The following is a 27,522-nucleotide window of genomic DNA, read 5'->3' on the forward strand; positions in this document are numbered from 1 at the left end:
GACTGGTTTGAGCTGGTTCCTCGGTCTTTTGACATAATTGAGTTCACCAGTTGTTTTTTTCTTGTTAATGATGAACCAAACTGTTGACCTGGGCATGCCCAGGGTTTTTGCAATGTTCCTGATTGATTGATTTTCATTTCTGAGCCTTATGACAGCCAGCTTAATTTGCATCGACACTGCTGTCTTCCTCATGTTGTCACACCACAACAACAATCTCCAAAGGCAATTGCAAATTCTAGAATCAAGACTAGACATCAACAGCTCTCTTCTGCATTCACTAACGACACAAATGAATACACCTGCCAAACGAAACACATCTGTGAAGCCAATTCAACAAATACTTGTAGTACCTTAAAATGGGGAGACCATGTACAAAAGGTGTTGTCATTTCTAAACGGTTCATCCGATATGGATGAAAATACTCTCAAATTAAAGCGCTAGAGTACAGAACCAAAATAACAAAAAATGTGTCACTGTCCAACGAATTATGTTGCTCACTATATATATATATATATATATATATCCATGTGTAAAATTTATAATATTTTTGAAAATATTTTCACTGCAACATATTTTTGTCATCCAAGATCTGCATCTTGTTTAGCCTATAGCCAATGTAAACGCCAGACACTTCCGTGTGTATTTGGCTGTCCATCGGAAAATCGCTATATACTTATATACTTATATATACTGGACATTACGGTGGGCCTTACCGAGACAATTTTCGTGATGACTCAGACAGACCCTGCGGTCATTGGATAAGTGTTGCTTGTGTTTGAAGATACATTAGGAAACGCTTCCCCTCAAGATTCTTTATTTGTCACATGGGCTTGATTTAATTGACCCAAATATCAGACTAAACGTTTTCATTTAATGATGTTCTACACATTGTAGTGCCCTGCTGCGCGTATTTAGGACATGTTTTGTTCTTGTTCTCAGGTAGGTTACGTTCATGTGTATGACTGCGATACAATCAGATAGTCCACAATTAAATTATTTCCCCATGCTCGTTTTTATTGACACGTTACATGCATTTGTGCGTAACAGTTTTTACGCAGTCCCCCAAGTTTTCATTCTGGTTATAAGCGTACGTATGGCTGTTAATGTTTTATTTTCACCAGAAGACACGGACGCATTGTTCTCAGTTTCTGTTCATTGTAATGCATTCTGGTTTTAACTTAAATGACTGAGTAATTTTGACATCGGAGAACTAACTTACAGTTTCATCACCGTTACCAATTTGATACAGTGTTACTGGTGCATTGCTATTCTACATGTCCGCTCTGGTAGTGGGAGGGAACGACTCGACTTACCCTCACTTCCTTATTTATAGAACAAGATTGACAGGCTTGACATCAGCGGAAGAGGACACCCTTTCTATCCCAACACAAACCGTTCTGATCCTATTAACTTTTATTTTTTCCCCCTCTTAGAGCAATTGTTGACGCTGCAGAGCGAAAAATGAGGTTATGCAGCGGACTCTGGACATAGGCAGCAGTGGGTGGAAAGGGGACCTTCTTTACGTTTCAAGAGAAACTCCTACTTCCGCGTTAACTCTGCTCCGCAACAAGGTAAAGCGGACTTTTTACAGGAAGCGGTTGTCTAAAGGGGTTAATCCACACCGTTCACAGGTATTCAGCATTAAAGCCTCTTAACATTGTTGTTAATGTTGCTGACAGTTAAACCATAATAGCGATGATAGAGGACACTAAAGCGACAGGCGATGTTGCGTAGAATCTAACATTGGCGAAGGTTTGGCGTGGCAATGGTAGCCACAGTAGCAGCGAATTGCAGTCATGTGTGTCCGATTTGCAGGTGAAAATGTTGTCACGTTTGAATCCGAATGAACATATGTAACAAACTGGCCTATGTCTACAAATTAAATATGAGTGTGTTTTTGTAATAAAACGCTGTGGTTTCGTGTATTGTATTTATACCATTCCTTATTTTACATTGTAGTGCCCTTCCCGGACCCACGTCAATGCCAAACTATGAAGTAAAGGAGACTCGACAGTTGTGAATTCGGAAAATAGCACATAATCTTGAAAGAAACTGTACCATCAGAGGACCTTGCAGTAAATTTACAGAAGAATGCCTGCTGGTAAGCAATGTGACTTCTGAATTATGACTGGGGAATAACGTAATCCGTTTTTACCTTAGGCTCACTGCGGTTTCGTGGAACCAGGAATAAATGCACCCAGAAATGATAAAGCAAGATGACAGCCAGTGCAATGGGAAGAAAGAACCTTTGCCGTGTATGTCAGAAATATCGGGGTGTTCCCGTATCCAATTAAACGTCTGTGTGAGACACAGATTACGTTAGGGTCCCAGAGTAAAACTGCCAGTGTAGTTTTGTAAACACAAAAATCAGGCGCTCTGCTTGGTCGTTTCAGACCCAGTGAACTTAATGCAAAGTGCACACCACATGCAGTCGCTGGTGGTCGGAGTGTTTTAAAACAGATTATGAGGATATGAAAATACCACTTCAATGCATGGCATAAACACACTTCGTGTGCGCCTAATTTTGTAAGTTTTGGAATTCTGTATTAAAATTGGACTCGTTTCTAAACCTAATTTAATGCCTTTGTGAGGAGCTACAGTAAACCGAAAGCGATCATTTCTCATGTCAATGACAAATGGTGTGTGAATAGACAATAAAAGGGTAGTTGAGATTAAGAGGCATATTTTTTTTTTGGGAGTGGGAGATGCGCTGTTAGATGGTAGCCATTGTTCAGAATGATGCCTTTCCTCCTAAAAAATGTCATTTATTTTACATGTAATGTTTATTGGTGTACATTGCACAGCTTACATTCTTTAATGTTTCCTTAATCATATGTGAAAACACAGGCCATGTGCAGATTGGTAACGGCTCTGCTGAACACGATTACATAGGGAAATTAAAATCTCTTTGGGGCCTTTTTATCAAACAGCTGTGACCTATCCTTGCCGATCCAGTTATTAATGGACATGCCTATATACATTTAAAAACAGACACATGTTCATTTTCAACTTGCCAAACAGACTCTGTGGATGTGTTTCATCAATAACTTACAATTTAAAGGAAAAAATGGAAAATTCTACAGGACGCAATATATGTTTTTGGGCTTAATGAAAGAATCTCTGTTTTCTCATGCATAAGGGGCCAGGTTAGAATTTCATATATGTAATTAAATCATATCACAGAGGATGCTTATTCAATTTGAGTTCACCTGTCGTTTTCTGAATGGACAACATAGTAGTTAAATGTTCCTTCCTTATATGGCTAGTTTGGCTAATAATGTGGCACACCTTCTCTGGGTTGTCTATATTCGTGTTTTGGGGTTATTTTGGGAATGCCTTGATTGCATACTGTAAGCCTTGTCTCCTTTTCTATTAATTATGACCCATCTGTCAGAGTTCTGCCAATACTGTAGAAGCTGGTGCTTTTGCTTTCCCATAAAACACAATTATTGGAAATTCCCAAGACTGATATTGATTTGTTCTCTCATCAATCACACCGTTGGCCAAACAGTTCTGATGCATGTGGGTTTGCATGACCTGTAGAAGTTTTCGGTTACTCTGGTATGCACATTGGGCATTCATTGAATTTTCTTAGGAGCATATCTCCCATCTCTGAACATTCTCACAATCTTGGCTGATGATGTCGGATGTTACTGGGTGGTTCTGAATATGATTTAAACCATATCTGTGTTCCTTGTGGCTGTAAACATTGTTTACTCTTGGCTTTTTATAGAGCCCTTTGGTAGCCTTTGATTTCTCCTTGTCACCCTAACTGAAGAGAAGACTTGCATTCAGCTGCACACTGCTGAACCGGTATATTTAGAAAGAACTCATTTCTGGCACAATGGAAAATCGCATGAATTAACTGAGGGGTACAGGTGTTCCTGACCAGCTCAGATTGGACACTATGGCCATGATTAGAAAACCATCAGACATTCACTGCAGGTGCTGGTGATGAAAATTAATTCATTAAACAATGATTAACTCTGTGCGCATTCATTATTAACATTTGGGAAAATAACACTTTGTTGATGTAGAAAATCCTCTTATGCATAGTTTGTCATTAGGGTAGGGACCCATATTTTCAAATGTGTTATTATCTTTGTTTCTGTATGCGTGGCATGTAGGATTTATCCAAATCAACCTGATCCACTTTGTAAGCAGCTGAACAAAGAGTTTTATGTATTTGTAATCCCTGTGCAGCAGGCAGTGCATTTTTAAAATTTATTTTATGATGCAAAAACAAAATCTGCAATATGTACTGTAGGAAGAGGCACATTCAATTTAGATTCAATAAATTGTATGTTGACTGTTGTGACTAATGGACAGTTGGGATGAAGAGAAGGGGTCACTGTGAACTTGAATATTTTCAGTTAACTCATTTCTGAAAATGTGAATTTAATTTCATTTGGCCGTGATATGAAGGATGGATTTAAGAAATCAACTGACCTGCCTCCATAATTTTAAATCCTAGACGATGATTGGTTATAGAAAATGTAATCCGACTTCTGCTGGGCATGTTTTCCATTGACAGGGCAATGTGTTACTATATTTTGCTGATATATAGCTGCCATTTGTTTACTTTAAAGAGTTAGCACATCTTAGTCTGAATTAATTATTGCCACTACCTTTTGCAACAGCCCATCCCAAGTCAGGTGTGGAATTAGCTGCATAGTCGCTCCATGCATCTAACATCTGGGGCAAAACCAACAGAAATGTGTAGTTTTGTTTCCCCATGTATTCATATTTACATATGTGTTAGCACAGGTTTGTGTTAATGTTTGTGAGTGCGAACCTACCTAAATGTATGTGTGTATGAGTGTGTGAGTGGGTTAGATATTGCTAATCTTTGTGGGTTTCCCCATTTACTATGTTGCATGCAACTACTTTAACATAATGTACTTGTTTGGAAGTCCTTTAAATAAGTAAATGTACATTGAACGGGCATGTGTGTTTGCATATGTGTGTGTGTGTGTTTGTCCAGAAGATTTTCAAGTATTTCACTAGTCTCATTCTCGAGTGCAATTTGAGAGCTGCGAGCCAAGGGTATTATTTGATCTAACAGATCATTAGAGCTGCTGTGTTTGCTGTCTTCCCGCTGGAGTTTTCCTACCAATGTCTTCCAGTTGCCTGGGTCAGAGGCTTTCATTATAGTTAAAGGCGTTAACAGCCTCAATTAAGTAATTGTGCCGTAACAGAACCAACCCCCCCCCCACCCAAAAGAAAAGAAAAGAAATCCACCACCCAACACAATTGTCTAAAATTGGTGCCTTTGTCAATTCTTGACACTAGTCGAGGACCGGCTCATGGGGTCTAGCAGCCACAGATTGTTCATCTACAGCTCAGGGTTGCCTGCCTTATGGTGTTCACGTTAGCTACTGTTCAACACAGCAGGTTGTACATTCTTCCAATTACGGAACTTAATTGGTAAGAACTTTTGCTGGCATTGCCATTGCGTTCACGTCTGGCCTTCCTCTGCAGTACCGTGTCACGTCCCCTCAGAAATAAGCGCTGCACTGCTGAGCTGCTTTGGCAGAATTTCTTGGCAGTGTCCTTGGAGTTTGGTGTCTTGGGCAACTGGTGATGATATGGAGCATGAAAGCATGTCTCTCATTGAAAGCCTTTACCAGTATGTAAATTGTGCGCGTTTGTGAAATTATGTATGCTGCTTTGACTCAGTGGTACTTTTGTAGACAAAAATCTTGATGATCAGTGCTTTATTATTTTCACTCTCTTTAAGCATGTGTTGTGTGAATGCATTACAGAAGGTTTAAGTCATAGCATTCAAAGCATATAGGGCTAAGCTGCCTAGGATAATGGTGTCTGCATTCAGGAAATAAGTAATACGGTTTTTTAAGCTGTCAGACAATTGTAATGACAAATAAAATGCATTTTAACCAATCAAATACACGGTAGAGCTCCCACACAGAAGTTCTGGTTTCTGGTTTCTATTAGTTTTTCATTGTTAAATATTTGGTTATCATCTTCCATGTGCATTTAAGACATTCCAGCAACTCATGTTGAGAGTTTATATAAATTTGACTTACTTGCCTCTTTCACCCCATATAAAATTCAGACACAGAGGGGACATAACAGTATATGTCAAGAGATTTATAGGCATAACACTCACAAATTCCACAAGAAAGCCATTCATTTCTGAGCTAAGTTGCACACTGTTTATTTCCCTGAGTAATTCTGCATAAATAGGCATAATGCACACCACAATGCTTCTCTGGTCTGGGAGTGAGAATATTCTGCCTCCTGTTTTCTCCCATAAAGCCTGAAAATTGCCTGAGAAATGAAAGTTTATAAGTCTGGATGGAATACATCACATAACAAGCGCTGCTGGTATGAATATCTATTTTAGGAAATGGTGTACAACAGAGGCTGTGTTCTGCTCTGTTTAACATTCAGTAAACTGTTATTACTTTAGTCAGTTTGTGGCACAAAGGTTAATGCTGACTAATATTAACCTTCTCTGCTTGAGAGGATTGAGGATTTGAGGAAAAATCTTGAGTGTTGCCTTGGTCTCTGAGGCCAGTAGCAGGAGTGTAATTAGAATTGTTCTTTCTTTGCAGGCCTGGCATGGCGTTTTGGTTTATTAGCATTCACGGTTGCTACACCCGCTTTCGTTTCTTATGACAATCTTTAATAGTCTATGTACATATATGTAGGTATACAGGTGGATCATTTTCTCTTAACCTCCAGGCTGTGGTTAACATCTTGTTACTCTAATGCTGATACAAATGGATTCAAAATCTGTATGTGCCTTTGCCTCATGCCTAGTATAAGAAAAGCATATTTGCTTAATGTATTGTCACTAATGATGAAGAGGACTTTTAAAAAATGTTTTTCAAAATCTTTGAACAACACAAATGACACTTCATTTGGTTAAGGCGAATGCCTAATGTGACAGCAGGTCATGTTGATGGTGTTGCCCAGAATCTGTGGTTTCTTATGTAAGTGAAGGTGCTATCAGTAGCGATCACAGGGACCTTGCTTTAAATTGGTCGATAAATAAGAATTCGTAATAAACAAACATCATGTTAACACCTGAATTAAAAGTTCAAACATATCATGCATTTTAATTTCTTGAAACATCTAACCCCTATGCATTATGATTAAAAATTAAACAGCCGCAAAAGCAATATGGGCCTATGGGTCTTTTTCTGCAGAATACATTTGATGGAATGTAAGACCAAAAGAAACCAGTTTCTTTCTAGCTTTAGTCTAATCCTATTCATGCAGCATATTTTGCATGAATTTGCAAATGAATGTTCACAGTGTTTTGATCGGTAGCACAATCACCACTCCAGTTTGTGTCAGAGGTGCTGAAAACAAAGCTGTCAATAACTTAGTATTTTTTTTTATTTCTTTTATTGCATTTTGTTTGTTAGATCATTATGTCAGTACAATACTTGATAATGTCAGAAGCCTCAAATGCCATTTTTTAATTGCCTGTAATGTCATAATGTCTATTGTCATCTAATGTCATAGTTGACAATGGCAGAATGTTCTTAAGCTCTGCAAAAACTGTACTATTGTAAATTTTACTGCATAAGACCAGCTACAACTGCATATACACAGTAGCTTAACAAAAGTCCAGGAGACTGCTGTATTCTCGGTCAAATAGAATCAATGTTGTGCTTCAAGATATAGGCCCAGGTACAAATTAGTTAGTACATAATTTGATAGCCATGAAGAGCAACTCAAACTGTTTGATCTTTTTTCAAATTGCTCTTGTTTCAGATATATTCTGCGTTTTATGCCATTAATTTTACAAAAATGATACATCCTTACACGCCCATTCTAGTTTTATACTCAGATCGGAAAAACTGACATACTGGCAAGAATTATAAGCTGCGATTGAAAAATGTAAGTGTTGCTGCAGTTTTTCATTGTGTTTAGTTACATTACATTTATTTAGCAGTCACTTTTATCCAAAACGGCGTACAAAAGTGCATATCATGGTCATTGGACAACTACAAAACACATGTCCAATAAAGTACAAAGTTGAATATCGTGGGTGAAAATATTTCAAAACTTCTGTATTGTGTTGTTATAATGTGTTACATTAATAATTGGTCAATTGTATTCAGTCATTAGTGCATAATTAGTCAATAATAATTAGTCAATGGGAAAGTATAATTTCTTGGTGTTTCATTGAAGTAAATCTAATCCTTTAATTCATGGTCCACAAGGGACTACTTTTTGTTAAATGTGTGAAAATTTCAGAGCATTCCATTGTGTTACACATGAGATATTAATTAAAGTTTAAGTGCTTTCAATTTCGGAAGCATTACTGATCATTTATTTATTGTGGTCACTTCCTTACATGCCATTTACACTTAAGGCTAGGAGTGAAATACACATTAATTGTCTTTACTCAAGATAACCTAAATATTTACTACTTTGCTGAAAGTGGTAAATAATTGACACTCAATGAACATTTCAATTGTTGTGCTATCTGGGTTGATCTGGCCCAATAAGACCTTTTATTGCAGTCTATCTGAGTGCTTGTTGGCCTTCTTATCTTTCCATTGCTTATTTACGTCTGTCAACTCAGGGTTCAGAAGGTTAGAATTGCATTTTTAATAAAAACATTGCTTGATAAGAACATATGGATGTACTGTCTAAATGCCGTATTATAAAGACCAGAATGGCATTTCCTGCATGTTTTGTTTTTAAATAAGCAGGGAAAACACAGTGACAGCTCTTTGTGTTCTTTAATTTTCAGTTTTTGTTTCTAATCTTTTGTTTGTAACTAATCCTTTGACGCTGATGAATTGTTCAGAATTACTGATCTGAAATGATTGTTTGCCAACATTCTTTAAGCCTCAGTGAGGTTGATATTTGTGTACCTAGAAACTAAAATGAACTTTCTTTGCCCAGTCAGCACCCGAAATTAGAAAGGTCTGTGAGTTTGGCCTAATTATAGTGGAGGGTTCATTCTGCACAATTACCCACAGGTCTGGACACTGCCTCATTGTAAATGAGAGTAAATGCTAAAACCTTCGTTATCCGCACCACACAGTTCTTAACATGCAGAACAATGTGAAAAATATATTTTTTAATTGTTTTGGGTGGATTTTCTTCATGGTTTTTCATTCGATGAGCTTCAGATGGCACTGCAATGGCTTCTGAAGCTCAGGTGAATGAAAGTGAATGGGTTTTGTTTGAATTTGAGTCTGGTACCAAACATTCACCTTGGTAAGCTCTTTCTTTTTCTGGATTATCCCTGTAGAGCACGGTTTTCACACTTTATGCATTCCAGATGCAAAAAGGTTTCTTTTGGGGCTGCAACAGGAAAAAGATGGGTGCACTATGAACCTGGAGAAGTTTCTGTTCTTTTATCTCTTGATATTTGCTCCCCCTCTCTTTGAGATGTAAATTACAGAAAAATCTCAAATTCAAATGCAGTGGTTGAATTGCTGGCATCAGCGATTACTTATCGTTTTTGATCTGCTGTTCAGTAGCTATATGGTCATTGTGGTATAACATGATCATAGATTTATGCTTTTTTTGTCAAAATTCAATTTGCATGCTTTGCGGATCATGTTCTGTGAAGTAGGAGCTAAATATAACCTTTCTGAACTGATGCTTTTGCATCTCCTTTATCCTGCTGAATTTCTCTTTTTAGAACATCTCATGTGCCTGATAAATGTTCTTACAGATTCTGCCTTTATTTTGCAAGTAAAAATATAACTTTGAAGTTGTGTAAGCCTATCCTTACATGTGATGAGGTTTTGTGTTAAAATGTTAATTCTTCTCTTAGAGTTACAACAAGTATGGCAGGCTTATAGCAAAAAAGAGGTCATTGTCATTGCTTTTCAGTTCACCAAGCTACTACTAACTTCTGCTTCTAATTTGCTAGCCTTTGCTATCTCAGTGTCTTACAATGGGCTCTGTTTTGAGGAAGCAAGAGCACTTCTTTAGCACAAATGGAGCTGTAAGGGTATATTTGTATTTATATTTGTTTGCACCAAGGTTTGTATTTTCACCCCCTGTTGTGCTGGTCATTTTGGGCTATGAATCGGTGTGAATGCATGGTACAGTGGTATTTTGAGTAGTATGTTTAGGAGTTCTGAAAATTCTACCACCAGAAACCTGGTCTAGGCACAGTGACCACTATGCTCTAGCAAAAGCAGAGGTGTCAATAGGGGTTATTAAGAGAAAAAATCAAAATGTGCTGCTATCCTCTCACAGATGTAGCAGTATAGTTTTTAAAGCCATCGTAGTGGAATAAATAATCATGATATATTTATTCTACAACCCTTATACATGTTACACTTTCCAATAGTAAACAACAAGGTAAAGCACATATGATGTATGCATTATGCCAATATCTAATTTCTCTCAGTTACAGACCAAAAGAGTTGAAGTCCTGAAATTCACACTGGCAAGGTGGTTCATAATGGTCTGTAGGCCAGCAGCAGTTCTACTTTGCAGAAACATATCATTGGTTGAAACAAAACAGTTAAAAGTATAGTGTATACAATATTGTGGCACAATAGCTTTAAATAAACAAGATGTTGCAAAAACTTGTGAATCATGTTAAAAATACGTGAACCCATACATAAAAGCATAATCCATTCAAGCCCAGTCAAGCTTCACCTCTCTCAAAGACCAGCTTCTGACATATGTCACTTTTTGAGCTTCCATTTGCCTTCTTTTATCTGTCAGTGACAGAATTGGATGACTCAGCTTTGTCATTTAAACATGTGAACCATAAGTTGTCCATTCTATCAATGTTAGATGGCTTGTAATGAAAAATGCCTCATGACTCATGTTTGCTAGCTATCCACGGCCTGCAGAATTCCTTAAATCTCACCAACTTGCTTTTCTTCAAAATTTCTCGGGTGACCGTAAGCGGAAAGAATCGCATTTGTGGTGCAATTATACCGTGACGGCTGACTGGACCAAATACTTCAAGACACCTTAAAAACTTCAGTTCAGTATTCAGCAGTGGTAACCTGTCTCACCATGAAAGTGTGGACAGGCAGATGAGAATTTTCTATTTGGCCGTTGCTCAGCATGTCCTCAATCTCATGGCCTTGCTGTCACAGGACAGAGCCAGTTTACTGCTTGGCCTCTCCAGTGCAGCATGCTATGGCTAGAATATTTTTTTTTTTTTTTTGGGAATAGGCGCCATAGGAGCCAAAATGACGTAGCCTCAGGCTGCTGTTCTCCCCATGCATTCACGTTCACAGAAGAAGACTTTAATGAAAACACTGTTGGGGCGCCTGCAGCAAGGACTGTCGTTAAGTGAGGTGCGCTCCTTGATTGCCCCTTACTCTGCGTGGGTTTTGCTGCACTGATTATCCACTGGCAGCTAAGAGCAAAGCCTGGACCACCCGGTTTAAGCTGTGGTATTGCACACTGGAATGTGTACACCGTTAACCCGGAGTATAAGCCCTCTAGCCCCACTCTGTGTCCACAAAGCACTGGCTTAACATTAGTCCAGGGGGTCATATCCCAACTTAATGGTGCTAGCCCTCACAAAACTATACTGGGTAGGCAGGTTAAATAGTCTGAAAACTGCAACCCCCTCCTCCCTTGGTGAGAGGCTAAATGCTGTACGCCACTTTTTTACTTATAGTAAAACAAAACAACAAAAAACGCTTATTTGTGATGTGTCATACTCGCTTTAAATCCGGACATGAAAAATAAAACTGTAGGCAAAGTGTTCCGTCTCTCGGTGAGGGGCCGGAGCTGACAGTGCAGGTGAGGTGAAGCAGCAGGCCATCGCCGCAGCTACCTGCACCCATCAGCGATTCTGCTGCAGAACGGATAAGGAAACTGCCGCAAGGTCACAGATTAAAAGCGAGCGGCGAGCTGAATGAGAAGAGAGACCCGCTGGGCCCGAAAGGAGTAACACAGCGCAGAGCCTTACCGCTGGCACAGAGATGGATTCTGAGAACAACAATTCTGGTAGGGTGCCTTTTATGTGTGTGTGTGTGTGTTTGTATGTTTGTGTGTATGCTTGCATGAAGAATGCCAAGGACGTTACCCCCCACGCGCGCACACATTCACACGCAAACACAAAACACGCACACAAACGTTCACATGCGCACACGCCCCACTTGTCCTTTAGTGCAACAAAATGCTTCTCCCTTGCTGCCCATTAGTCTTGTTTCTTTCTCTAACCTTTTTTTCTGCTCGATTGTGCTTTACTTTTTGAGGTGGGGTAGTGACACACCAGTTTTCACAGGTCTATTGGAAGGGATGGCAGGGGAGAGGGAGACACGGTGGTCTGGTTAGTGACCAGACTGTGTAGAAGTTTTCTACACTTTTAGTTTGCACTAAACCACTAAAAAGTACCTTAAAGAGCCTGCAGAATTCTGGAAAAAGTTCTTGTGGATAAATTACACTAATATTAACTTGTATCAGAGTGATGGCAAAAGCTGCACAAGGTCTAAAGCACCCCTCCTCTTCTGTGAAACATGTTGGTGGGGGTGTTATGGTTTGGGCATTTATGGTTGCCACCACAGGTACTGGCTCGCTTATTTTCAGTAATGATGTAACTTCTGATAACAGCAGCAAAATTACATAGTTCTGAAGAGTACAGAAGCATCTTATGTGCTCAAGTTCTAGCAGTGCCTCCAAACTAAAGCAACTACTAAATCAACAAAGGAGTTTTTCAAAGCCAAAATGGGAAAATTATTATTCTTAATCCATCTGAGCATGTATTTCAAATGTTATAGAGAAGACTTAATGCAACTAAATCCCAAAACAAGTAGGTGCTGAAAATGGCTGCGGTACAGGCCTACCAGAGCATCACCAGAGAAGATGCTCAGCACCTGGTGATATCTATGGGTCATAGACTTCAAGCAGTCAGTGCTTACAAAGGATATGCTGCATGACTAGTGCTAAACATGACTACATGACAAGTCCTACTACTTACAAATAACATGTATATAAATACCCCTAAATAAAAGCCGAGAATGTGCATCTTAACCACATGTGAATTGCTTGATTACCAATCTAAAAGTGGAGTACAGAGCCAAAATTACGTAGAAATAGGTCTTTGTCCATTAGAAAACATCAATACAACATTATTGAGCTCACTGTATACAGTACTATGCATGTACTAAAAATGAATCAAATGTATGAATGAATTCAAAAAGCAGTGATTTTGTGACTTCTCAGGTCCCTGGCTGGAACCTGCCAGAATGAAATCTGCAGCATTGTGTGGGGCTATTTCAGTATCAGCAGTCAGCCAGCTCCACACCTGAAAGGCTCCCTTTATTGTCTTTTTGAAAGGCGTTTGTCGGAATGTGGGCAGCTACTGTAGCGTGCACAGGGAAGGTACGGGGCTGGTTGCCGGGCAGCAACAGAGACGAGGTCATCTGCTGTCTTTCATGCATGATTAAGCCCTTCATCAACAGACTGCAGAGGGATGCCGGCCTCTAGCTCCCTGATTGGAGAGAAGCCACTGTTGCTTCTCTGGGGTCTGTCAGATCTCAAACAGACCACCAGGGATAGAAAATATTACAGAACTAATATATCTGTATGCTGTATGGGCAGCATATACGAAGTATACAGAAAATCAAGAATATGACATTTAAGAATACTGTATGCTTGGTACTAAATTCATCCTGAATTCTGATGTGTTGGATTATACAGTATCAGATTGACATATGCCTATAATTTATAGTTTATGACTGTATGACCATTTTATATTAAAGGGAGTAGCTGGTAGTTGGGAATTGCATTAAAGGGAGAATGCAAACCACACATCACTTTCTTGTTGGCCAGCCAGAACAGCACTTATTGTAATGCAGCTTACTGTTCAGCCTGCATTCCTGAGCTATTTGCTTAAATACTTTTCAGTATCGATACTGATGAACTGCCAGAGCTGTGGCATTATCGCACTGTGGGCAATTTCAGATTGAATATTGCAGTATTCACTGATGGAAATTCCAAGGTGAATCTGAGTTTTCTTTAGAAAAAAAAATGTATTCCTGAATTTCTGTAGGCCTCTAGACCATATGTCTGGAATTTGGCCATACCCATGCTTATGCTGACATTTCATTGCACTGTTATCTGTTATATAAATACAATACTGGATTATATGTTCTCTAAATTCAGCAATGTATGAGACCACATTTACATTCTGATAACTCAATCTTTTGGATAAGTCACTAATGAATTTGACTTGACTATAAGGTTCTTCTCATGAATCACTAATGCGCAATGTGATGCATGACATCTTTGTATTTTGCTTGGTTAAAATTGAGAAGGATGAAAAAACACTTTGGTACAATTATGTAATTTATGTAAGGATTTATTCCTAATCCCTTCCCTTTCATTTATGTATAGTGTTGTATATATTTATGTGTTTATGCACACACGCACAAAGTATTATTTGTGTGTACAGCTAATAAATATCATATTTGCTCAGAAACTATATAAATGTCAGCTTTATTTGAAAGACTGAAAACGAAGGAAATTTCAAAGGATTCAATGGTGTGCAAATTAAAAAAGGCTTTAGAGGAGGAGAAAGCAAGAAGTGGCATTAACAGTGGCATGTGATTTACTGAAAGAATGTGGTTAATATAGTCGCTTTTCCACCGCGTGTTACGGGCTCGACTCGACTCTGCTTGACTTTTTTGGTTTTCCATCGGGAAAAACTTGTGGATAGTACTTGGTACCTGGTACTTTTTTTGGTATGACCTCCGTTGAGGTTCCAAGCGAGCTGAGGCGATACCAAAAGGTTACATGAAAACACTGCAGACCACTGATTGGTCAGAGATAATCGTCACTAGAATCGTCGCTTTTGCGCAATCAGAGTCGTCTCGATGTCTGAGCTCTGATGTAGGATTTCCCAAACTCTCCTGTTTTTGTCAGCAGTCTTTTGTCTTGCTGCCTCTTCTGAAACAAAATTTGTCTCCTTGCTGTGACAAACAGCCACATACCGAGAATCAAGTACACCGTCCCTTTGATATTCTCCATTGTTCTTGTGTGTGTCGCGTTGAAGATGATGTCACGGTAGTTTCATGCGGCGTTGCTATGACGACCAGCTACATTGACGGGGGTACTATCTGCAGTGGAAAACGAAGTACCTGGCACCGAAAGCGAGTAGAGTCGAGTAGAGTCAAGTCGAGTTGAGCTGGTACCATGCGGTGGAAAAGCGGCATATGTGCTTCTAACTGCTGCACTCAAACAGCAGAAAACAGCCCAGGTCTGTCTTGTGTATATGAGCTGGATTATGTTTGTGGCCTCTCATTCTGGCAAGGCCTCTTGTGTTCTGATCCATCAAGAAATTGCACTCAAAACATCTTTAATCTTGAGTTGGTTTAAGCTCGATAATATGATGCCTAATGCATAAAGCACAGCTGCAAATGGCTCTACCGAAAGGGAAGAGGTTTACAATCGCTCAAAGGCAACCTATGGTACTCCATAGGTTTTCCTTTTGAGCCTCAATCATTAAAAAAACGATTTCACATCAAAGCAATCGCACGTTCTGAGAGTACTAGAAGGCAACGGTAGGGAATAAATCGGATGTTTTCTGTCAATTTCAAAGGAATTTCTGACTATGTAAGCTGATAAATTCTTTGATGGGGTGGGTAATGTATTGCTAATGATGTATGTGAATGGTGAAGAAGCTGTGTGTGTGTGTGTTTTATTTTTTGATCCGGTATGACAGAGCTGAAGTGCAGATCATCTCCTCAGACTGAGGCCTTGCCCAAAGACACGCTCCAAATTCAATCTGCAGTAGTGTCCATTCTGTTCGGTTCCTGCACCAATGTGAATGCACCTCTGTCTGTTTGTGTTAATTATGTGCTAAAAAATGTTCCAAATGCAATATTCCTTAATATAGTAACAGTCAAGAAATTGAATTTAATATGGCTGCCTGACACTTGTATACACTTGAAATTTTAATATATTTTTGTTATAATATATTATATTTTTTTCCTTCTGTTAATTTCTCTCAAAGGGTAGCTGAAATGCAAATTAATCTTATTTCATGAGCAACGGTTGAAAGCTGAGGTTTTTCCAGAGTATAGAGAAGAGATTTAATTGAATCTTACTGTACTTAGATGGACGATAGCTGTAAAAGGTTTGTGCTTGTTGGTGCTTTTATTTTATCTTTCAAAAATTAAAACAGACAAAAAATAAATCGCATAGTTGCAGGATAGCAAAATTCCATACTCTTCCGTCCTGGTCATCCTGAGGACCCAGAGTAGCCTGTGCATCACTGACATTCAAGATACTCAATGTATGAGACTGCCAAGCTCATTGGCTGCATGGACCCACAAGTTAACATTTTTATCCTTCTCACTGTGCATTTGTTCATGGGTGTGTATAGATTTGATCTGCTCCTTAGCAACCCAGATCATTATTATAGCTATTATATAACTCATTTAATCACCTCTCAGCACTGCGAGTGTTCGTAACTTCACCATATATGATAAATATGTAATTTTGTTGTGATTTACTGTATTATGAAATAGAGAAATGAAGTTACAGGTTTCTTGTTGGGTAGCTGATGCAGATGTTAAATCACCGGGCTATGTCTGCTGTCTTGAGCAACCCTAGTCCAGAACATGTTCCTCCTCTCTTGAATTCAGCCACACTCTAGAACTAGGCAGTGGAATCAAGACAATAATTTATCAAATTAGGTAGATCTGAGGTTTGAATGAAAACCTGCAGACACTGTGGCTGACGGGGCACAGAGTTTAGGAATCCAGCTCAGACTGCCTTGACTTGAGCCGCGGGCTGTTAGCAAATCATTGGGATTTGACAATTTAATGTTGTCAGAAAATAGAGCCGTGGAAGCAATAAAACAAATATATAGCCCATTACATTAATATTGACAATGGATGTTTGTTTTCAGTAATTGTTTGTCTCTTGAAATATGGTCTACTAGGCAGTTTTAAGGCTCCGATTCAATCAAAATCTTGACTCGCCAGCTATAATCGCGTCCTGCAAGCCAGCAATAGCGATGTTTCACTGTCAGGTCAATCTCATAATAGTCAGACATATTTTATTTGGGCCATGAGCACTATGTCTGATTTAAGTTCAGGCTCTTATATTCATGGTTGTTCGGTCGACTTTATGCCTGGATCTTTTTTCTCCTTATTTGAGCCATAAACTGTGAGGTTCATTATAAATAAAAGTTAACAGACAAACATATTTCTTCACTGACTTAGTTCAAGGAGTTGCTTTTTTTCTCGTACTGTTGTACAATACAGATATTTCTCCTGGGTGAAAAACATTGGTAACTGACTTTTTGAGTTGAAGGTAATGCTCCACACAAAATAAATCCGCATTTTATGGTGTTGTGTTTTGCATTCTTTCATTTTTCATCCTCTATCAAAAACTTGGCCACATTTTGTGATTTCACTCACCTTTCGTTCTTGTTTTAAAAAAATGTTAATTCAACTCCAGTTGTATTCCTCACCGATCATAATTGAAAAAATCTTGATAATTTGACAATTCGTCATCATTAATAAACTTGCTCTGTCTTATTGTGTGGTCATGAACAGTGACATCAGCTGAGGCTAGATAGGCCTGCAGCTCTTTGTATGTTCTTCTGGGATCTTTTTTGTATGCAATAATAGAGGGGAAATCAGGAAGGGGAAAATATTTGTTCACAGTAATGTAAGTAGCAGAGTGTCCACTAGTTCACGATCTGCAAGAAACTGGCTTTCTATGTCATTCCTGATTAAAAAAAAAAATCTGCAGAGGTCCATGTTGCAGTAGTGCTGGAGTGCTACCCTGGAACAGTTTATATAATGAAAATGTTGATGGACTAGTAACAGATTCATGCATCAGAAAATGCATGCACCGTTGGTTTATTTCCTCAATTTAAAGCAGTTTACCTGTGTTGCCTGATTTCAACAATCTCTTTACCACATCTCAACACGGAAAAAGTAAAAAATAGATCATAGCCTCACTGTACTGCGGCTGAAGATATTGCTTTCATGAATGCAGGCTAGCAGTTTGTACCTTTAAGTCCAGGCATTGGAATATGACCAGGGGGTCATGCTTTTAGAATGGACTGAATGCTGCAATTTTATCCCTCAAAATTGTGCTTTTGTAAGCCTGTCATCATGGACAAAAACAGCAATTGGATGATCCATTTTCCAGCTGGCAATAGTGGCCTGACTAACGGTTAGCATTGTCCAACATTATCATGGACATGGAAAGCGGAGGGAACCTTGCCAGCCATGGCCACTATCCTTATGTGCAAGGACCCACATCATTTGCACTAGTGTCAGCAGTGGGAGCTAAAGGACAGGGAATCAATCTGGAGGGAAGATTAATTGGACCCTGAGGTTTAGCGGCATGCTGTGCTCATAAAAAGGGGTTGTTGCCAGTGAGGAATATTCTTCATGCTTTATTAATGACTCTCCAAGCAACCCAACAAAGTCCTTTTTTCCCGTGCCCTTTCTGAATTTTAAACACCCTCTGCACAAAGCCAGGTAATCTTTCCTCATCAGCTGTCAATGCATTTCTCCTCCTGGGCTCTGAGAGGCATGACTGAAGAACTGGCAGATCTATGGCTCTATTTGACTGAAGGTAGGCACACTCTCTTTGCTATGATTGCCCAGGTCTGACAGGAAGAGATTATGTATCAGACACTTATGAGGTTGGACAAAAACCAAAGAGGAGGCTGTTAACGGGTTCATCGAAAACTGAGAGGTTGTTTAGGAGCATAATTGGAGTCCTGTGTGACTGTAGAATGCAAACGGGCGTGGATACCATCATTTGAGAATGAGGTAATTTGGTGGAGCGGCTGAGTAAGGGAACATCCATCTCCATTTGAAGTGCTGGATAGCATGCTATCTCTCACCACTCCTTTGGAATAGCAATGATTCTTGAGGAGGTACCCACTGTCCGTTTATGCACTTGTTTGTGTGTGTGTACATTTGTATGTGCATGTACTATGGCAGTTGATTTGGCCATTACTTGGCACTTAATTTCACAAGGTGAACTGTTTGTTGTTGAAATGGAGGCAGCCCCCCCCCCCCCCAACCCCACCCAAAAAAAGTCCAGTGTGGGATTTGGAGCCTTCTTTAGATCTGTACAGAAGTTTGCCGTCCTGCTTACTGAAGCGCAGGAGTGGATGCTGTCAGAAACCAAAACCATCTGTCCTCCCACGCATGCTGCAGGGCTCTGCAGTTTCAATGTCATCTCCCTGACCTTTTCCAACTGAGGCTGTCTCAGCCCTCCCTCGTGTTGCCTGTTTACGGAATTTCCCTCATAAATTGTTGAGGTGTTCACATCAGGTCTCCCTGCTGGCTAAGGAAAGGACATCAACTCGGTCGGAAAGCATTTCAGCGCAGTGTTTATGGACTTTGTTATCTCAGGATAATAGCACCCAGTGGTAGTCATTAATGGCCCCATTAGGTTTTTGTTGCCAGAATCAAACTGCAAATTTCAAATGTCCTTCCAGGTCACAGGAGTTACGGAGAAACTGCACAGATGTGGGAACAAATGGCTGCCATGAAAAACGTGCAGTTCTACTTTATTTGGAAATTGGAATTGAATTGGGTTGGGATAGTGGTTGACTGGATGTGTATACAAAAATCTGCAAGAATTCATTTGAAGCAGAAAGCCTAATTACCAGGCGGAGAGTACATTCCTGGCTGAATTAATTAGGTGGACAGATTTACTGGTGTCCTGACTTACTCTCATAAAGTAGTTCACAAAGGCAAAATACACATAGATACATTGCAGTTTGCACATAAATAACAAGCACATATACCATGAATCATCCAGCTCCTATTCACAAATTCTAAGTGTGAATTTATTAATATTATCAGAATTGATGTGGTGCACCCACCAGAACATAGCTAACTCACTAACAGAATTCTGTTAGTACAAGATCCATCACTCAAATGTTAGTCCTGCATATATATATTATTCATGCTTTTTCTCATGCTAAATAAAATAATATTTTTAAGCCGAGGAAGCCTTGCTTGTACACAACACTTCATCAACAATAGACTACATGGTTAGGAGTATGTAGGGCTGAATACAAAAGTTTGAAAAAGGACTGCCCATCAGTGCTCATTGGATTACACAGGATGTATAAGGGCCAAATAGTTCAGGAAACATGCAATTTCATGGTATTTACAGTAAGGGAAGTATAAGTAGTGTTCTCCAGTGTGCATGCAAGCTCTTTGAATTCATTTCTGTTTTCCTTATTTCAAACAGGTGGGGTTACAAGGTTAAAAAGAAAAGCAAGGAGGCAATCTCAAGGTGCATGAAATAAAGCACTTGTTTATCAGACCCACCAGGATTTTGAGGGGCTTTTTTTGTGAAAATGACTTAATTTGCAGCAGCTTTTTAAAAATGCGATATAATTTGTGGTGTTTTTTGTGTTGTTGTTTTTTTTACGTTCATTGTGGGAATTAATGTAAATTGCAATCAGTGGCAAAAATGTTGTTATAAAAATATTATAAAATGACCATGCAAAGGCATATCTATGGTGCACTGGCAATCTCTGTCTTTATGCACTTTTGCCGAATTTGTGCACCTTCACCTGTATTTGTTATTCTAAAATGTGTTTGGGATGTTTCTGGGTGTGGTTCCAGAGCCTGTGGTTTGGGATCAGTTTTCAGCGGTGTCTGTTGCTAGCTAGCTAGTTGCTGCAATGGCTGAGGCGAAGCCTAGATATAGTGAAACAAAAAGCTATGTTACATAGCTAGATGACCAAAGTCGGGTACTCGGGGAGAGTGGGCAGGGTTGAAGATGGAGGAGGCGACTTATAAACACAGGACCACAGCAAGGCTAAAAAATCCTGCATATTATGCGTTTAACAAAAATTTAAATGAACTCTAAATATTTCAAACTTTGAACATTCAACCACAGTGAGAACAGTTCATGTTATTCATGCCAGTGTGATCAGTGCGGAGGTGATTTTTTTTTTCCTGCAAGAAAGCATTTTTGTTGATGTATGTTTTTATTGGATAATGGTCGATAATTATGTCTCTGCGTTAGACAGTTTATGCATAGATTGTGATTGCATTTTTTTAAAACATTTTTTTCTGATTTGACCAGTATATGCAGAAATATTACAGTGATGGTGGCCTGAAGTGCTTTTTTAAAAATTTGCTATCTCTAATCCCAGATTTGGAATGCCCAATTTGGTAATTATGTACCAAGTGTGCCCATATTATATGCTTGTACATAGTTTGGTGAAAACAACTCAGGGTTATCCTCTGGAACATGCAGAGCCAGCCAGATGTTTCTTTTCACATTGCAGGAACAAGCTGCACATGCGCAGAGTTAGGATGGAGGAGACCCAATCATATACATGCACAGAGAACAAGCCACAGGTGCTCGGATGTCCAACAAGGGGGGTCGGTCGAGTGAACACTGAACACTACTATCCCTACTGACTGAATCCCAATGAACTGAATTGCAATGCCAATCGTGCTCCACCTCTGCAGGGTTGCCGGCCATAGTCAGATCACTGCACTTTTACCTAGTGAGCTGCCCAGCATCCCCAGCCTGAAGTGCTTTTAAATTTGAAAGAATGGCTGCTCTGTGAAATTCATCATATTGAAGGGTATGGGGAGCATGGGCAAAAAGGTATATATAGGTCACATGGTGGTTGGTCTCAGTATTCTGCCTTTGTACTCCTGTCCTGAATAGATGGTCTGGCTTTTGAAATTACCACCTGGCCCAGGAATGGATATCCAGGGATTTAAGAAGTCTTCCTATTTCTGATGCCATGCTGCACAGATAATAGGAAGCCTGGTGTTTGTTCTTATGTCTATAAAGTCCCCAGAGATGAGGAAAGGCTAGTGTCATTTATAGATTGACTTGGGTTTAATATGCTGGCAGCATGGGAGAACTCAAAGCAGTCAGATGTCCCTCAGACGTTGAAGATGGTGCAGATTTTTTTTTTGATTGCAGGTTTAGACAAACATTCATTAACCTTTGGTAACCTTGTAATAAGAGATGACCTTGGGGCCTCAGCCCTAAGGATTAGAGATCATTCAGAACTGGAAACCTCAGGGGATGATGGACAGGCAAGATAAGGGAATAGGCTGCAGCTGCAGGTCAAAGACAAGGCAGTAACACGGGTCTTTAGAACGTCAGTGTCCTCCCATTCATACAGACCTGTAGAATGGACCCATAGCACACTAAAAACCATAACAAAGCACGCTGATTATGCCAGGCACTGCAGGGAACAGACATAAGAGAAGATTAGGTTCCCCAATGGAAAGGAGCAGGGGAATTCCAAGGACACTTTCCATATTCAGGTCCATCTTAAAGTCCTTTTCTGAGAATCACCAGAGATTAAGACCAGCAGAGCACTGGCAACCGCTAAAATTACTTTTGAGAAAACGTCATTGCCTTATAAATTTAGATAGCAGCAGGGCTGTGTTGTATTGTGCTATGCAGACAGAGATTTATAGGTCATCATCTATTTTACATGTGGCCTTCCCTTCAAGGTTCACAAATCTTGGTGCCATACAGGGGACACCTGAAGCAACTGGATGAAGTACCACAGTGTCAGCTTTTATGCAATCAAGCAGTTGTGTCTGTTGATTTAGAGAAGAAGTAATAATTTGAGACTCGACTATGGTTATAGCATTCAGTTTTGGAATTTTCTGCAGTCTGTGTTTTTGTCTGTATGACTGTGTTTCAGAATCATTGCTAGCAGCACTCCAAGCAGGGTGTTATATAGTATGTGAGCTCTCACAAAGAATTTTACTATAAATAATAATGCCCAGCGTTTGATTTTCTGGCAACTTTGGTTATTATGATGCACAATTGTACATTTTGACATTTTATATAGAACAACTAAAGCGTTTTTTTTTTTTTTTTTAACAAAAAATCCATATGTAGAGATTAATATTTAGTATTTGTGGTCTAAGCCCACTGAACTTGGGTGGGCAGAGCAGGTTGGAAGAACAGGCCAGTGGTTTTATGTTAGAATTCAGTTGTTAAGAATTAGTCTAAACTCCTTGAAGGTGAGCGTGGTGAGTGGACTGGTTTTGTCACTTAGCTGAAGTCATGCATGTCTCAATTTTTCCTGGTGCTGGCAGTCGGCAAATGTTATGAGCTTATCAGAGATAGCTATTTACCTGAGAAATGAGACAAAGTAACCAACAGACATTCTCCTGTATACAGGTCTGTGTACAGTAACCAATCTTTAGTAGTAAACCACTAGGTTTTCACTTTATAAAAATGGAAAGTGAATTACTCATTTATTGTGTTGATTATTGGACTTGTGGAACCATGTTGCTTTTGGTGTATTTAACTGTAGCAGCAAAAAGATGCAGTAGCTTTTCTTTTTTGGCTTGGAGGTAAGAGACAGTTAAAAATAACATGCATCCAGACATATTTAGTAACAGCTAGCTAAGTAAGACAGTAAGTACCCTAAACATATATAATAGGCAATGTTGTTACCTAGCAGCACTAATTTATTATCCATCATGCTATCTCTTTCTATTTACATACTGTATATTCAGATTTTTATGGTATGAAATTAACCAAGAAGAAGCCAGTCAGGATTTTAATGTGCATTATTTTGCGCTGTAACACTTAGGACCTCCTAACTAATGCATTTCAATAACACTCACATAGCTGGATAAAGCGTAGCAGCATTCTTGCCAGATCTGCATGGTTGTCTTTCTTGGCCAGTCCCTTGGGTCCTTGTCACAGTAAGCCATGTGCAGTGTGTGACTGATGGGTTTCCCTTTTGCACAATATCAAACCACTCCTCCTCCCCCCGCACTTTCCATACATTGCATTTAATGAAATGTCACTGCAAAATCCTATCATAATCTTCACATGCAACACTGGGTAGACACATGCAAATCTATTTTCCGTGTGTCCACAATGATTGATTGCAATTCTGTATGTCTCTGTCAGCACTAATAATGTCTCGACTTAGTCGTGTCTGTGAAAAAGCAGCTTATAAAATGTGATAATTTTGGAAATATAACATTGGCAGTCAAGTGACATTTCATCATAAACCAGCTTTTTTTTGCTCCTGAGGTCCCAAGAATTAATCGGAGCAACACTTTCATCATCCAGCTTAGAAATCACATGGATTTTGCAGATTAAAAATGTACTGGCATGGAGCTCCACACACTAATTGAAATGTTCCAATGATGAGTACCACTCGGGTCTACTAAAAGGGAATCTTGTAAAGATACCTTGCCCAGCACAATTAACCTTGTTGGAAATTTTGTTACTGCTTTGTTCAGAAAGCAGCTCTTGTTCTTTTAAAATATTCTCAAAATATATGAGCGAATGGAACATATTGTTAAATTCATTTTCAAGAAGTTTCGATCTTAAACTCTGTACGTAGAGTCATACTGAAAAACATGAAATAGTTCTTAACATTACTGAATAACCCATATAACTGGATCTTATTAATTTTATGATCATTTAGTGTAAAAAAGACAAATGATAAGCAATACAAAACTATTAAAGGTTATGAGTATTGTACAGAGAGTACAGTATGTGGCCTTCACAAGGGTTTATTTGACATAATAAGGACCACCAAATATGTAATTCTGTAATTCACATTAGCCTACCCCCCATTAATTCCATATTTGCAGAAGGCCACATTGCACCATAGCTGCTGTAAATAAAGGAAATGATTAACCTTGGCTCTCGCTGCTCTCTGATCCATTGTGACCTTGACAGCTCCCAGGGAAAGATGTAGTGCACATGATGGTCATGCAGGAAAAATGTATGCGACCTTCCATTATTTTCCTTCACAGCAAAGCGTGTATTTCACTCTGCCCAGTGGTGCTTTCTTCCTCACCATGAAGCCAAGCTCCATCAATGAATTACAGAAGACAAGATGAATATGATGTCCCCTTTCTATGTTTACGCAGGGATTGCCTGTCTCTCTTCTGGCATTTTAATTGAACGCTCAGTGAGAGGATTGGAGAGGATGTGGTCCGCTTCGGTAGGCCATGGAAATTAATGATGTGATGGTCTTGGGCCGTCGGTCACAAGATTGTCATTTCAACACATAAATGCAGTCCATTAGTGGTCCTATCATTGGCCCATTCATTATTATGCTTTTCTATGTAAAGCACATTAAAGGCATCCCTTTTAGTAGAAACAAGGATTTGCCTGTGGTATACACATAATGTATTAATATTGAAGTCAAGGTCTTAGTCTAGGAAGATACTGATCCTACTGGATCACAACTCGGAAAAGGGTTTGGACGGAAGAAAATATGGTCCATTCCACTTTTAAAAGAAATGCTGGTTGCATTGATTTTTAGAATAGGTTAGTCAGTCTGGAGTTAGGAGAGTGAGTATTAGGCAGGGAGTTATTTCCAGAGCTCTGGAGCCTAATCTTTCATGGCTCCTAAAAAAAAGATCATGTGCATGCTTACTTTTCAAAACAAAACACATTTATATACCTGGAGGGGCTTGAAAGGAACGACCCATCATGCTCACACAAAATGTAACAGAGATTAATATCCCAGGGGAGAAGGAGGGAAGCAACATCCATTTTGTTTTAGAGTAGCAGGCATGGACTCCATTTGAAACCTAACTCTAATTTTCTGTCAATGCTGCATGCTGAATTTTATGCTATTCTGTCCTTTGTTGAGGGGATTTGGTTTCTCCTAGTGCAAGAATAAATTGTAAAGTGCAAGGTGCAATTAAAGTGGATGTTTCAAAAATAAATAATTAAGGTCTTTTACGAAAGCAGCTAAATCAATGTATGCTTAACTACTAGCAGGAAATTAAATTAACAACAAAATAATCCAATCTGATCAAGAGTGATTTTTATTTTCTTCATCGTCTTGGTAATGAAAAGGACAGGGAGGCTGAGGTAATTCACTGCCCAACCGATAACCCCTCTTCACTACTTGAGGCAATTTGACAAGTGAACGGCCACACATAAACAGTCTTGGGTCCACCCTTCCTTTCCGCTGTGGTATATTGATGCATCCCTCTCTTCGATCCTGAGGAGACATCCCATAAGGCAACCCGATACGCTCCAACCGGAGATCGGTAACGACAAACCGGCCTTCCAGCCACATGGGCTGTTAATTAGAGACTCGGGTGAGCGACCGCGCCGGCAGACTGCTATCTTTCACCGAGGACGAGATTCGACCCAACCCGGCGAGCAGGGAGGGAAGTTGAGCTACGTTCCACAAGCCTAGAGGCTGCAGCCCGACGGATTCTCCCCAGCATCTGTGGCCATGAGACGGTACATGCAGGTTTCTCGCTCAGAGGCTGACGGAGCCTTCACCTACAGCCGCGACAGGGAAACAAGCCCTTTCTTGAATTTGGGTAGGTCAGCCGCAGAGCTGGTTAACGGGCCACCAGGGCTAGAGGAGGTAAAGCCTCCTGATTCATGTCGGAATAAGCAAATCACCATTAGAAAGTCATTTTCCGGGAGCTCTCGGAAAGTACTTCTCAATGGTGTGCTCGTTCACTTATGAGTGATTTGTCACTCTTGAAGCAAGCTCATGCATTGTAGCCTTACTATAAATGCTGTGCCTTTCTCTCTTCAACTGTAGCTGATATGCCTTCTTTGTTCTTTCTTTCTTTCTTTTTGTCATAGGAATTTTTAAAAATCTTTTCGGAAGCAAGAGGTTAGTGTGACTTTTGGGAGTAAGCCAGGTTGTAGAAAATGTTGCTTCTTGTGTATTTAGCAGGTCTCTTCATTCAAGGAACAATCGAATGCAAAATGATCCAGCTTTCTGGTACCTTCTTTGTGCTTTCCATAGCAACTGTGTAAAATGAGGGGCCAGGAGGTGAATATTCTGAGTAATCGGCAATTCATTTTTGATGGGGAGATGGAAAACAGGATGAGATTGCTTCATTTATTGTTCCTGCCTCCAAGGTTTTGATGGAAATTGATTAATTTGTCCCACCATGCTGTTTTAAAAGATGTCCCAGTGGCCCTAATGTATACATGTGTTTTGCCAGTCACTGTGAACATGACTGGCATACAGGGTGTTTTTCCATTTTCTTTCATTCATTTGTTTTGTGAATGATTTAAGACACAAATTTATGAAGGGAGGGAGTCTGTTTACAAATGTAATGTTGAGAGTGTTCAGAAATTTTCCCTTGATCAGGGTGTTATTAAGGGGGGTGCCAGATTGTCTCTGGCCTTGCTCACACTGGGTACAGACAGCTGAGGCTCGTAGGGTCAGGCGGCATGAGGATCACGGGGGCCCTGCGAGCCCTTCACCCTGACCTGAAGGTTTGCTTCACCCCTCTCAGGCCTGCCGCCAGCATGGCCAGGATCACATCCGAACCCCAAAAAGTGTGTGCGGTGCCGACCCCAGGATTGCTTTTCTTTTGCAAACGGGGCGTAACTTTGTCGTGTGCAAAACGTGCCGGATGCTGAACCAGGATCAGTGCAGACTGCAACTGGGGGAAGATACCGAGCTGTGATACTGAGTTTGGAAGGTTACAGCTTTGAAAACGGGCCTTTTGCAGGACTGACGTTTCATTGACCCATGATTGTGTGCTGTTGATCCAAGTTTGTAACATATGCCTCAGTTGCAGTGTCTATGTAATACTGATGCAAGTGTGTTTCAGAAGTGTTGCCTGGGTGAAGTGC

The 27,522-nt window shown here is 39.8% G+C and overlaps 1 protein-coding gene across 2 annotated transcripts in view; it reads left to right on the top strand.

Moving 5' to 3' along the window:
- Positions 1-1,324: 1,324 nt before the first annotated feature.
- Positions 1,325-27,522, top strand: part of efr3a (EFR3 homolog A (S. cerevisiae)) — a 112,338-nt gene continuing 86,140 nt past the window's right edge. The window contains exons 1-2 of one of the 2 annotated variants that reach the window (XM_064346865.1): positions 1,325-1,631; positions 1,960-2,101. In XM_064346865.1, the coding sequence (XP_064202935.1) occupies positions 2,092-2,101 (10 nt within the window). In that variant the 5' untranslated portion in view covers positions 1,325-1,631; positions 1,960-2,091. The remainder of the gene's footprint in view (positions 1,632-1,959; positions 2,102-27,522) is intronic. The other variant, XM_064346866.1, reaches the window with a different exon arrangement.

Source organism: Anguilla rostrata, chromosome 8 (genome assembly GCF_018555375.3).
Source record: "Anguilla rostrata isolate EN2019 chromosome 8, ASM1855537v3, whole genome shotgun sequence".
Lineage (NCBI taxonomy): Eukaryota > Metazoa > Chordata > Actinopteri > Anguilliformes > Anguillidae > Anguilla > Anguilla rostrata.